Source organism: Osmerus eperlanus, chromosome 19, assembly GCF_963692335.1.
Source record: "Osmerus eperlanus chromosome 19, fOsmEpe2.1, whole genome shotgun sequence".
Lineage (NCBI taxonomy): Eukaryota > Metazoa > Chordata > Actinopteri > Osmeriformes > Osmeridae > Osmerus > Osmerus eperlanus.
This window is the reverse complement of record NC_085036.1, coordinates 5,675,294-5,688,257: the sequence shown is the minus strand read 5'-3', so window position 1 is coordinate 5,688,257 and position 12,964 is coordinate 5,675,294. Positions and strand designations below refer to the sequence as shown.

The 12,964-nt window shown below is 42.0% G+C and overlaps 2 protein-coding genes across 2 annotated transcripts; both read right to left on the bottom strand.

Annotated features, from left to right (window-relative positions):
- Positions 1-4,128: 4,128 nt before the first annotated feature.
- Positions 4,129-7,815, bottom strand: LOC134039188 (uncharacterized). The gene is made up of 5 exons (XM_062484896.1): positions 7,737-7,815; positions 6,484-6,680; positions 6,058-6,210; positions 5,795-5,887; positions 4,129-5,659 (listed from the first exon to the last, which is right to left on the bottom strand). Exons 2-5 carry the CDS (start codon positions 6,625-6,627, stop codon positions 5,339-5,341), a joined length of 711 nt encoding a protein of 236 aa, XP_062340880.1. The 5' UTR covers positions 6,628-6,680; positions 7,737-7,815; the 3' UTR covers positions 4,129-5,338.
- A 307-nt stretch (positions 7,816-8,122) lies between these two features.
- On the bottom strand, positions 8,123-12,716 carry LOC134040009 (probable ATP-dependent RNA helicase DDX52). Its single transcript, XM_062486229.1, has 4 exons — positions 12,676-12,716; positions 12,360-12,482; positions 8,359-8,501; positions 8,123-8,198 (listed from the first exon to the last, which is right to left on the bottom strand). The coding sequence occupies exons 1-4, from the start codon at positions 12,694-12,696 to the stop codon at positions 8,123-8,125; spliced, it is 363 nt and encodes a 120-aa protein (XP_062342213.1). The 5' UTR covers positions 12,697-12,716.
- Positions 12,717-12,964: the final 248 nt, after the last annotated feature.

The following is a 12,964-nucleotide window of genomic DNA, read 5'->3' as shown; positions in this document are numbered from 1 at the left end:
TCTTTTTGTATTTTTCTTCTCTTTTCTGTAGTTTTATACCTTCGTCCAGCTCTAGCCCCTTTGCGCTGTCAATACATTTTCACAATTTTCTGCCTTTTTAGCATGGTCAGCTATCCCCATTCAGGTTTTTAGCATTCTCACTGTTGTTTCGCAGGAACAGCCGTTTCTAGTTTATTTTTGCCCCCCTAGCCTCAGTCAATATGTGGACTACATAGACAACCTAGGTGTCAAAAGTTGCGTCTTGGTAGCGATTGAGTTGCTTGTATTTGTATTTACGTTCCGTTGCACGGTTTAAGTAGAAATTAAGTTTTTGTGGTGAAAAGTGAAGCTAACGGTGGCTAACTTGCTAGCCACAGTCACTGACGCTACTAAAATCACAAAAACTTGCGTGATGCCTGGGACACACTGGCTGCAAAGCGCCTGGACGCGCCGCGCAGCGCCACGATCGGCTACGATCGGCTACGACTGAGCAAAAGCTGTTCACACCAGACGCGCATTTCTCCGCGCCGGTCACCAAGCCTTTCAGCTACTCTGAGCTTTCCTTTACGCTGACATGGTACATAAACATGGCATTGGCTATATCCCATCATTGATCCTTATCTATGTTGTCCTTGTAAAATTGTTGCTGACATACAACAACTCCCTGTGCTTTTCAACTTCGAGAATTCATTTGATGCTGATTTTAGAAATCGACTTGGGGGTTCTCTCTCGGTAGGCTATGTCTGCGTGTGTGTTGTGTGCAACGCATGACAACTCGTTTCTCTCAAACAAACAAAACAACTGGCATGCTAGCTCAACGGATCAATCCGTTTATTTTCATTCGTTTTCATCAGGGTAACCACATGTAAAGGACGTTCGTTACCAACATTGTGTAATTATAAAGTCTACAACTTTACAAATGTTCACCGTAGTCTACAATTAATGGAGTAAAATCTTAATAACATGTTTTTTATTCAAATATATCAACTAATATGGTGTATTTCATCATCCTACAGCCGATTTCGCAAGCGTCTCGCGAAAAAATTCGACCAGCTGCCGAAACGATCGCTGCAGATCGCAGGCGATCGCAGGCAATCGCGGCGCTTCGCAGCCAATGTGGTCGGTCCCATTTGATAACATGGGCGCCGAAAGAAAAAAGGAGGCGCTTCCAGGCGCGTCGCAGCCGATCGCAGGCAGTGTGTCCCAGGCGTCACTATCTCTAGCAGAATATTAGTTTAGCAGCTCGTTAACTTCTGGGAGATAGCTAGGCTAACTGTTTTACTGTGATATGACACACAATTGTGATGTGTAATGTACAATATAAGCTGATATTATTAAGGAAGTACATCTACTTTCGGAAACAGTAGTCTACTATTTCACTGAAGCATTAGCATCATGACATTAGCCTCTATTGCCCGGGCAACACATACTACAGCGGTCTATGATGCATCTGTTTTCAATCGTTAAAATAAACTTTCCTCACAAATACATTTTCGTTGTACGATTTATTATGACATTAGATTACAAGTAAATGATTTGTGGATTAAATTATCATTATCTGTGGTGTCAAACCAGTGTAGGCTACTGTAGCTCACTGCAACGCTGTAGCCTAGTCTAGTAGCGACCAAAACATCTCCACAGCTGTTTACAGTATGAAGTCAAACGGCGGCACATGTTTGGCACTACCCTTACTTAAATCAAAAGTCTTTCAATAGGTGAAACTATCTGACTAGTGACTACTAACCTGAACTCCATTACCACAGCCTAAACTTTGTCAATCTGTTCACGAAAATGATTCATTTCAGCCTAAACCGTACAACGGAAAGTTAAATCGAATTCAACCAACGCAATCGCTACCAAGACGAACACAGTCTAGTACTGTACTCTAGTAGTACAATTTACCGGGGCAGCTTCTCCACACTACTATATCGCATTTTGCCTTGTTACTAACAATGATTGCTACCACTGATATTTTTATGAATTAGGGATTTTCCCCTAAATGAATGTCAAGCTTATTTACGTTTTAGGGGGCATATTTTCAGTTAGCAGATGGCACTATTTGAATCGAGATTCCATCTGAGATAGCTACTGCCGGGTAACGTCGTTGTTAGAATAAGCTTCAATAAGGGTTCTTTATTAATGAATGAATGCAATATGAGTAGGCTAAATGCCTGAAAATATCACGAGAAGGGAAAAACTTAAAATTACGTTTAAGTCATAGAGATTAGGTCCATTTTTACACCGGGCTGCCAAATGTATTCGTTTTGATTCAACTATGAGGCTGCTGATCACCATTCCCTCTTGCAGGGGAAATGAGAAGACAATTATTTCATTCTACTCTTCACTCTTAGTATTTTGAGTTGTAAATGAGCAGAAAAAAATATGCTTTTAAATCTATGTAATCTTTATAGTTCGACTTACTACCGGCTTGTTCCCGGTGAGGGTTGGACTCCGCCAGGGCTGCCCTTTGTCATCGATTCTGTTCATAACTTATATGGACAGAATTTCTAGGCGCAGCCAGAAAAAAAACAAGCGGAAGATGATGGATGGATGGTAATCTTTATAAATAATAATAAAAAACGGACCCCTCTGCAACCGAAGCAAGCAAGCACACCCTACAATTTCCCCAGAAATTGTACCCTCTCTAGTTTTTTATTGCAATATTGTCCATAGTTAATCTTAAATTCGTTTTTTTAATTTTTACGTACAGGGACATATTTCATATTTTTTATACATCACACGATGTAGTGTGTCCAACCTTTAAGAATGAACACAAACCAATGGACTGAAACAATCCAGGGACCCACACAGGTGAAGCATTGAGCTCAAATGACTTTTCATGGGGAACTCAAGCCCAAAAAAGGATGCATCACAAACAAACAAGCTTGTAGTACAACAGGTAAAATGGTCAGCTACATTAGACCAGTATAGATCAAAGATCGATCGCACTTAAGCATTCTAGAAGGTCATTTGTAAGTGCAGTTGTTGGATACAAATCAAATTATTTCACCAGGCCTGCATCCTCCACAATGTTAATTGGCCTGCCAGCTGTAGCTACCCATCTAGCTGTTGCCGTTGAAAGCTTACAAATGGTAGGTTTGCAAATGGATTTCCCTCACACACTATGAACCATGTTTTGGGGCTAATGGGTCTGGCTGTATAAGCTGTGTTCTTGGCCAGCAAATGGAGCTTAAGACTAGATGTAGGACTAAGGTGGTAAGTCACTTTACATTGACAGTAACTGCAACTATAACTGTTCTTGTCAACCGATCCATCTGGCAGGGCTTTGTATCTGAACTTTCCATTCCCAATACCCTTTTCCTTATCCATTGCTTGCTAGTTGCCATCTTAGTTAAAGTATTAGGTCAACACAACTTTGTTCGAAATGTCAAGTTTATTTTTGCAACGGGTGTGCTTTCAAAGCTAATTTGTGTCAACTTTCACAGCCCTAGTTTAAACCTGTGTTATTATAATAGCATTGTAACAGTTATTATGCAGGCAATATTGTTAGGCTTCCAGGCAATCCCCCCAAAAAATTATACAGTATCTGCTCCTACACTGTAAACCCGAATTAGTTGACTTTACTCGCAAATCGCGTGGAAACCCGTTGCCCTATCCCACTTTAGTTTTTACAGAAGCTGATACTAAACATGTTGCGTTGTATTAGCATGGAACCTTAAGTTTTTACACAAGCTGATACTAAACATGTTGCGTTGTATTAGCATGGAACCTTAAGTTTTTACACAAGCTGAAACTAAACATGTTGCGTTGTATTAGCATGGAACCTTAAGCTTTTACACAAGCTGAAACTAAACATGTTGCGTTGTATTAGCATGGAACCTTAAGCTTTTACACAAGCTGAAACTAAACATGTTGCGTTGTATTAGCATGGAACCTTAAGCTTTTACACAAGCTGAAACTAAACATGTTGAGCTGTATTAACGTGGAACCTTAAGTTTAGTATTTATATTTATTAGTAGTGTGTATTCAAAATCATTAGATAAAACTAGCTATTATGACTTGTTATTGCTACTCATCATTTAACACAATTATTGTATTTTCCTCTAATTTAATTAGCTTTTGATTTGTTTTTAAGTATGTTATAAAACATTGTTTCAATTAATTGGATGAAAACAAAAAACACCTCTAAATGCTCCAATGCATTTTATTTTTTAGAAAAATGGCCAAACACAGCCAATCTTCTTATGACAAACTTAACATCAGGTCAACATTAACACATCCACCCTGAAATGATTCATCTGAAAAAGGTAATTTCAAATAAATTAAAAAACAATTATGTGTGTGGGTGTTGTATGTGTTTGTGTGTTGTCCGTGTCTGTGTTGTGTGTGTGTGTGGGTGTTGTCTGTGTCCGTGTGGCTGTTTTCCGTGTCTGTGTTGTGTGTGTTGTCCGTGTCTCTGTTGTGTGTGTTGTCCGTGTGGGTGTTGTCAGTGTGTGTGTTGTCCGTATGTGTGTGTATGTGTGTGTTGTCCATGTCTGTGTTGTGTGTGGGTGTTGTCCTTGTGTGTATGTGTGTGGGTGTTGTCCGTGTGTGTTGTGTGTATGTGTGTGGGTGTTGTCCGTGTGTGTGTTGTGTGTGGGTGTGTCCGTGTGGCTGTTGTCCGTGTGGCTGTTGTCCGTGTCTGTGTTGTGTGTGGGTGTTGTCCGTGTGTGTGTTGTGTGTGGGTGTGTCCGTGTGTGTGTTGTGTGTGGGTGTGTCCGTGTGGCTGTTGTCCGTGTGGCTGTTGTCCGTGTCTGTGTTGTGTGTGGGTGTTGTCCGTGTGTGTGTTGTCCGTGGGCGTTGTCCGTGTGTAGGTGTTGAATATGTCACAAATTTACAGGAAAAAAACATGGATGTCCCCTGAGATTAAAGTGGTAAATCCATTAACAAAACAAAATTGACAAGAAACCCCCACTCAAATGTACAAGAAAACGCAAACAGGATCTGATTCATCTGCCTAAATGAAGGGAGGCCAGAGCATGAACCAACAGACTATCATATCAGAACAATATCTAATTCCATCTAAGTAAATTGGTGAAGAACTGAAACAATAATGTCCTATGTCTTTCTGCTACAACTCCTCTCAGTTTTAATTTTCACACAAGTCACATCCTTCAGCACGCTTCCTACAGCATTTAAAGGTGTGTAGGTGTGTCAGTGTTGTTTGTGTGTGTTGTGTGTGGGTGTTGTACGTGTCTGTGTGTGTTGTGTGTGGGTGTTGTACGTGTCTGTGTGTGTGTGTGTCTGCGTTTTACGCGTGTCTGTTCGTCCACTTGTTTTACAGAAAGTAAAAAGGTTTACCCCACAGGTAAGAAAAAAAGTTTTGTCAACAGCTTCTTACAGTAAACTTGACATCTCTTTACATAGCGAGCTGATTTTTCAAAGTCTGTAGCTTCGGCTTTAGGTCAGTGTGGCCTAACAAGAGTAATACCTGTTGGATGAACTGAAATGTGAGCTTCATAGTCTTGGGGTAGTTAAGATGGAGTGCATACATGAGTCCAAACAGAATGCACATTGCTTTTGGCAGATCTTGAATGTTGTCCATCACGACTTCTCCCTCAATGATGATTTTCAACGAGGCTGGACTGAGATGCTGGGAAGATGTGAGCACAGCACTTTCACGCTCAATGAGAAGTATCCCAATGTCAAGGTCACGAAAAGAATCGTCATCATCAGATTCCTAAATAAAGAAAAACAGAAGAGCACAATCATTACATTATACCTCTCATTTGAAAAACAACTTTAATCAATAGAAGAGTGTCATGGTGAAAAATAAACAATATTAAAAATTATAAGAAAGCAAGTGCTTACTTACAAAGCCTGCTTTGAAGAAGTCTGTGGGGTTGTCCCCAAGGATGATAGGAAGCCCTCTGAGCACCTGTGTCCGGATCGCAGTTGGCTCTGTAGTCTTTTGGGAATTAAACACAGTACCACAAGTTAGATAGCTAAAATGAAAAACAAATAATGATCTCTAAGAAAGCTTAAACAAGCCAAGCAATGTTTGGATTGAATTATACAACTAATAGGAGCATTGTGATATGATGTTTATACAAAACCTGAGAAAAACAATGCCATTACATTAGTCTGTTGTGAAATCTGTGTCAACAACTGTCCAACATTCCCTCTCTTGGATCGAAATAACTCGAGGAGACGAGGACTGTGCCGGTCGATGCTCTCATAGAATTCCTGCTTGAGGTTCTTGCCCACAATCCTGCTGAACTCCATGAACACCTGAAAAATACATAGAACAAAAAAAAAACGGAATTTAGATCAACTGAACTATACAAGGCAGCAAAGCCATCTGCAAAGTAGTGCTGTCCTGAAAAACATCCATGAATGTCCTTTTTATATGATTTGAAATGTTGATGTTTAAATGAAAAACATCATGCCCCAAATTAAAAATACCAATGCTTTCCTTAAAGAGGACAAGAGAAATATACATCTAGACACATTATATAATAATAGAAAGATAATTATTTGTTATGTTCTCTTTCTTAAACATACTTGATCTTCAGTGAAAAGGGCAGGCCAGCGTTTCACCATCGTGCTTATGGCAGGTTCCGACTCCACTACCTCTTTTCTTCTCAGAGCAAATGTCTGATCCATCTTCTGTTTCACAAGAGGTCCATTTGGTGTTCTCTTCTGCATTTCATCAACCAAGTCTTTACAGGCACCCTCCAGGGCTGCCTGATCAAATCCATCTGGAAAGTTGGGCAAGTAGTTGATTTCACCTTTGTAAACAAGCGTGTGTGTGAGGCCGGTTACACACTGCCTGTGTGGCGTGAGCATGGCATTTCTGTTGCGTGTCAGCTGCGTGGATTTTTCGGTCTTCTCACACCAGAAACGTGTCTGACGCGACGCTGCTGCTGCTAGCCTTGTCTGTACCCATGGTCTGTACACATATGTTTCCCACTGCACTCAAGCAGTATACTTCATGTTACACATAAATATATACTGATTTGATTACAGCAAAGACAACGTCGGCAGTATTGACGGTAAAATACACTACAGAATATTTAATTCTGTATTGACAGGTGCAATATTATGAAAATCGATAATTATTTATTACTATTTTTTTTTAATTACATTCATATATCTGCATTTATGTCAAAACCTCGAGACTTTCAAACATCAACATGCCATTTATTAATATGTATTCGTGTCAAAATGACATATAAACATCTTTTCCTCTTTTATTTAGCCGTCGGTCCTATTTCTAGCAGGCAGTGTGTAAGCTCTAACCTTTTAACATGGAAGCCTAAATATAAACGGACACGCCACGCAGCTGACACGCTCACGCGACGCAGCCAGTGTGTAGCCGGCCTGAGAGTGAGAGGGAAAAAGAGAGCGGCCAAGGATGGGTCGAGTGAATTAATGCGCTGCAAGCAACTGTGGGTGTCCACAACGTAAACACCTCCACAGCGACTGCTAATTTGCCCCGACAGCGGTTGAATCGCTTTTCTATTGCGTAAAATGACTATTTTATAAATGATACAGTCGAGCAAACTCGCCGGTATGTGAGCCGTCCTCAGACTGTTAACACTAAGTTAACTTTAACATTCAGCTGACACTTTTTGAGTAGCTAGCTAGCTAGTGTTAGCATAAGCATGTATTAACACCATGCACAGGTTCAAACAATAACGGAATAACGAATTAGACGGAAATAAAAGCTGCGTCAACAAATTATCTGCAAGCTTTTGGGTATTAAAAATTCCCAAAAAGATAACTAGGCTACAGTAGTTATTTTACATACTAACCATTCCACTTGGAGTAAGGTTGCTTTCTTGGATACGGTCTGCTGCCGATGCCTGTGCTCTTCCCGCAAAGTGTAGAGCCTCTTGGACGCACGTTAGACGTTGGTCTTGTCACGTGACCAGGCAGGTTTTTGAATTAGCCCCCTCCCCTTTCTTATAAAAGTAAACATACCAAGTTATCTCTGCTAAACATGATTAGTGCAATGAATCTTTCAGCTAAATAGTACAAACAACTAATGTTGTTTAGTAAAGATAGCAGGTTTTAACTAAACATAAAAGTATAAGTAATGATTACTCGTAAGTTTAATTAGAAACAAAATCTGGGTTTACAGTGTAGTTCCTCTACGATCACTTAAATAGCAAAGAACAAAAGTGTTCCTGTCTAAAGGTCACTTGTGGATTTTCTTGAAGAAGACCATGTAGTCTGGTACAGGACAGCCGGCCTGCTTAATCACGTTGGCAATGCTTCAGGGAGGGAGGGAGAGAGAAGGAGAAGATTAGAAAGGGAAAAAAGGAGATGTCTGTGTTGACGGCAATTAAATCCCTTTGGTGCTGTACCTGCCCAACAGCGGTTTGTCGTTCTCTGTGAAGAAGGTGAATGCCTTCCCTTAGTGGCCGGCCCTGCCGGTTCGCCCTGAGATGGCGAACGGGGAAGTCGTAGTTCATCACCAGGTTGACGCCCTTGAAGTCGATCCCTCTGGTCAGCAGGGCTGTGCAGATCAACACTCGGATCTTTCCTGAGCAGAAACTACTCACAACGTTCTCTCTCTGAGAGGGAGAAGGAGAGAGGTTTGATCTCAGCCTACGTCCCATGAGGAGGTGCGCTGGTGACATACCACACTCAAGTGGTGTTGTGCGGTATACCAGAAAGCTCTGGTAAAAGTCTGTCCCATTATCCTTAGCTTTGTACAGCAGTCTCTTCACCGTCTGAACAGATTTCTCCACTAACCCATTAGACTGTGGGTAGTGAGGACTCGATGTTGTGTGCACAAAATTCCATTCTTCCACAAAGCGTCTAAAGCTTGCATTGGAAAACTGTGGTCCATTGTCCGTAAACACTTCACTCGGCACGCCATGTCTGGAAAACACTGCCTTCATGGCTGTTATCACGGCCTCTGCTGTCATGGAGCTCAGTCTACATACCTCTGGATACAGCAAATAGTAATCAGTCACTACAACATAGTCTTTCCCAGCACAAGCAAAAAGATCTGCGCCCACCTTCATGTATGGCCTGTCGGGCACCGGGTGCGGCAGTAGCGGCTCGGCAGGATTGCTTGCTTGATATTTCAGGCATGTTGAGCAGGTCGACACCTCATTTGCCACATCTTGATTGATACTTGGCCAGTACATTACTTCGCGTGCCCTTTTCCTACACTTTTCAATCCCAAGATGCCCTGCGTGTATCTTCTTGAGCATTTCTTTTCGCAAACTTTTTGGGATTACAATCTTGCTACCCTTGTAGATGATGTCTTCCACTACCGACAACTCTGCTCTGCAGTTCCAGTACTCTGTTATATCAGGTGAACAACCTTGCTTAATGCTAGGCCATCTATCTATGATGACTTGACGCAATCCTTTCAGAGTTTCATCCTTGCTAGTCTCTGATCTTATTTGTTTTATTCTCACGTCTGCCACAGGCATTGCGCTTGTAATCATGTCCACATGTGTCCACATCATCTGACATAGCGCCGTTCGCTGGCTCTTTCGGATCTACGGCTCTTGACAATGTGTCTGCAGTGTACATAAGCTTCCCTGGCGTATACATCACAGTCAATGCGTAGCGTTGCAGCCGGATCATCATTCGTTGGATTCTTAGCGGGCAGTCATTCAGCGGCTTTTGAAACAATGCAATCAGTGGCTTATGGTCTGTTTCAACAGATATGTCCTGTCCTGACACAAATTGATGAAAACGTTCACAGCAGCTCTTTTTCTATTTGTGCATAGCGCGTCTCTGCATCCGTCATTGAACGTGATGCATATGCAACCGGTTGCCAATCTTCATATTTTTGCAACAAGACAGCTCCAAGTCCGCTCTGTGATGCATCAGACAAGATTTTGATGGGCTTCGCTGGGTCATAGAACCTCAGCACCGGTTCCAATGTGAGCTGTGTCTTTAAGTCTCTCCATGATTTTTCATGTTTGTGGTCCCATTCCCATTCTGTTCTCTTTTCTGTTAGCTGTCTAAGGGGTGCCATGCGTTCTGAAAGGTGGGGTATGAACTTCGCCATGTAGTTAACCATTCCATTAAACCTCTGTACATCCTTCTTACATTGCAGCCTTGGCATGTTCTCAATGGCTGACACTTTTCTGGGATCTGGTCTAATTCCTTTGCTACTCAGAATGTCCCCAACAAACGTCAGTTCACTCACCCCAAGCTGGCATTTCTCTTTGTTCAACCTAAGATTTGCTTTCCTTGTTGCCTCCAGCACATTTCTCAGTCTCTCATCATGTTCAGCCTTGGTACTTCCCCATACAATGATATCGTCCATCGATGTGTCCACTCCGTCCAGATGCTCATAGATCATGTGAATTGTCTTATGATACACCTCGGGTGCTGACGCTATACCAAAAGGTAATCTAAGGAATCGATATCTGCCAAACAGACTGTTGAACGTGCACAGCTTTGAACTTGCAGTGTCCAGCTTCATCTGCCAAAATCCGGAAGATGCATCTAACTTGCTGAAGTATTTGGCGTTTGCAAACTGTGACATAATTTCCTCTCTGGTGGGAAGTTTAAAATGTTCTCTCTTAATTGCTCTGTTCAAATTCCTTGGGTCCATGCAAACTCTTGGTTTTCCGTTCTTTTTATTCACTATGACAAGCGAACTCACCCAGTCAGTCGGCTCGTCAATTTTTTCAATCACATTAAGTCCTTCCATCCTGTCTAACTCCTCTTTCAGTGGCTTTTGAAGAGCAAATGGTACTTTCCGACATGGATTGATTACTGGCGGCACATTCTTGTCCACTCTGATTGTGTGCTCACCAGGTAGGCATCCTAGGCCCTTGAACAGGTCACTGTACTCTCTCATGAGTTCATCATAATCCATTTCTTGGTCACTGTCTACTACCAGCACTCTCTTAACAAGGTTCAGTCTCTCACAAGCAGATAATCCTAATATGGTCTGTACATCTTTTGGTACCACAATGAATGCCAGTGTATGTACTCTGTACTTGTGTGTCACTTTAACTATGCATTTTCCTTTTACAGGTATTGCTGCTCCTGAGTATCCACTTACTTTCACTTTTGTTGCATGTAATTTAGGTCTCGGCCTAATTTTGTTGAACACAGTCTCTGATATTACATTTGCTTGAGCTCCAGTGTCCAATTTCATTGTGATGTGTGTATTATTCACTTGTAATGTCAGCATCCAGTTCTTTTTATCTCCATTCTGCTCTGTGACTACATCCACATAAACTTCCTCAGAGTCACTCTTATCCACTGTATGGACTTTGCTCCGCTCTGCTTGATTGGTACAATTTCGTGCATAATGGTTCTTTTTATTGCAGTTGTGACATATTTTACCAAATGCTGGACATCTTGTAGGAGGATGTTGTGTGCCACATCGTCCACATTTCTTTTCCTGTTCGTCTCTATGCGCCTGTTTAGTTTCAACTTTTCCGTTGGGGCCGCTCCTCTTCTTGAACGCTCTGTGTGCATCTCGCTTGACTGCATCCACGTTGCAGCTCTCACTGAAAAGTTCCTTAGCTTGCGTTTTCACAGTCTCCGCTGCTCTACACATTCCAATCGCTTTTTCCAGGTTCAAATCTTGTTCTCTCAACAGCCTTTCCCGTACACCATTATCCGCAATCACACGAGTCTGTCCTTTATCAGCGAGTCAGTTAGCCCTCCGAATTCGCACGTCTTACTTCGGTTCCTCAGTTCGGTCACATATTGATCAATCGTTTCTCCCGTTTTCTGAACACGTGAAAAATCTGTGTCTCTCAAACGTGACATTTGTTTTCGGAATACAGTACGCTTCAAACTTTTCCAGTATTTTATCCAACTTCATCTTGTCTGCTTCAGTGAACTGAAAGTTATTATAAACTTCGAGTGCTTCCTCACCCACAACATGCAAGAACACTGATGCTTTCGTTTTAGCATTCTTCTCGTCGGCGCCAACTGCTGATAAATACAACTGAAACCGTTGCTTAAATCTTCTCCAATTCTCAGCCACATTACCTGTCAGCTGTAGATTGGGTGGTGGTTGTAACGCTTGCATATTCACTTCGTTTAGTCCTTCTTCTCTCTCGGAAAGCAGGCTAACGATGTCCTCTGGCAGAGTCAACGCTAATCCACTCGCTAGCTACTCACTCACGTGGCTCGTGCTCGGCAAAGTTGTGCTCTCTCTTCAAGACCATCTTCTGACACCATGTTTTGTTTGTATCGTGGGTTCTTCAATAAACAAACAACGACTTGAAGAGAAGGTTCTTTATATATCAGAATATATCATGTCTAGTATGCAACGGGCTTACAACATGAAAACATGCGACTTCGTGAGTCAACCTCTAGTAACGCTCTGCGCATGCGCCATCTAGCTGATGGTCATAGGCTTAACTGAACATAGCCAAATCATTAAATGTTCATATCATTACAGTGTGCAGGCGTGGTCCTTCCTGTGTGCGTACCTGCTGCTGTGTACGGTCAGCGTGTATGATGTCCATGTTGATGCCCTCGTACACCAGCTCATGGAAGAGCTCCCGCGCTCGCTCTGTCGACTGCACAAACACCAGCATGGGTGGCAGAAACCCCTGACCAAGAGAAAGAAGGAAAGAAAGAAAGTGGAAGAGCACAAAAAAACAGAGGGAGAATGATGAAATGCTCCTTTTGCACCGTCACATCCTCTCATCAACCTATTGCATAGAAAATATTGTTCCTCCAAGCTGAAGGAACTTTCTTCCCTCGCTCATGTTTTGGCTCCATCTTCTCCTTGGCGCTGCCTACCTTCTTGATGATGTCCCTCATGGCCAGTAGTTTTCCATTCTCTGTCCGTCCACACAAAAAGCAACTCCTGTTTTACCTACTGCCGTGTTCCTGTAAGGAAACAAAATGGTCGAAAGGGGTGTTAACATAGACATAATAAAGAGTCCATCTTGGAATGGGCAATAACAGGAGTCAGGAGAAGGAAAAAAGAAAGAAAGAGACTGCGAGATGGTGCCCGTGCATCACTTTCAGGTAAGTCCATGTTTAATCATTGTTAAATACGGGAAATGTGCTGCTAATTTAATGGTTA

Excerpts from the sequence above, each read along its gene's own strand:
- LOC134039188 (XM_062484896.1), bottom strand. The coding sequence starts at position 6,627 with ATGCAGAAGAGAACACCAAATGGACCTCTTGTGAAACAGAAGATGGAT. Across the intron at positions 6,211-6,483 it reads CCCTTTTCACTGAAGATCAA|GTGTTCATGGAGTTCAGCAG; the intron begins GTATGTTTAAGA and ends TGTATTTTTCAG. Across the intron at positions 5,888-6,057 it reads AGATTTCACAACAGACTAAT|ACTACAGAGCCAACTGCGAT; the intron begins GTAATGGCATTG and ends AATTCCCAAAAG.
- LOC134040009 (XM_062486229.1), bottom strand. The coding sequence starts at position 12,696 with ATGAGGGACATCATCAAGAAG. Across the intron at positions 12,483-12,675 it reads TGAGGGACATCATCAAGAAG|GGGTTTCTGCCACCCATGCT; the intron begins GTAGGCAGCGCC and ends TCTCTTGGTCAG. Across the intron at positions 8,502-12,359 it reads CTGACCGTACACAGCAGCAG|AGAGAGAACGTTGTGAGTAG; the intron begins GTACGCACACAG and ends TCTCCCTCTCAG.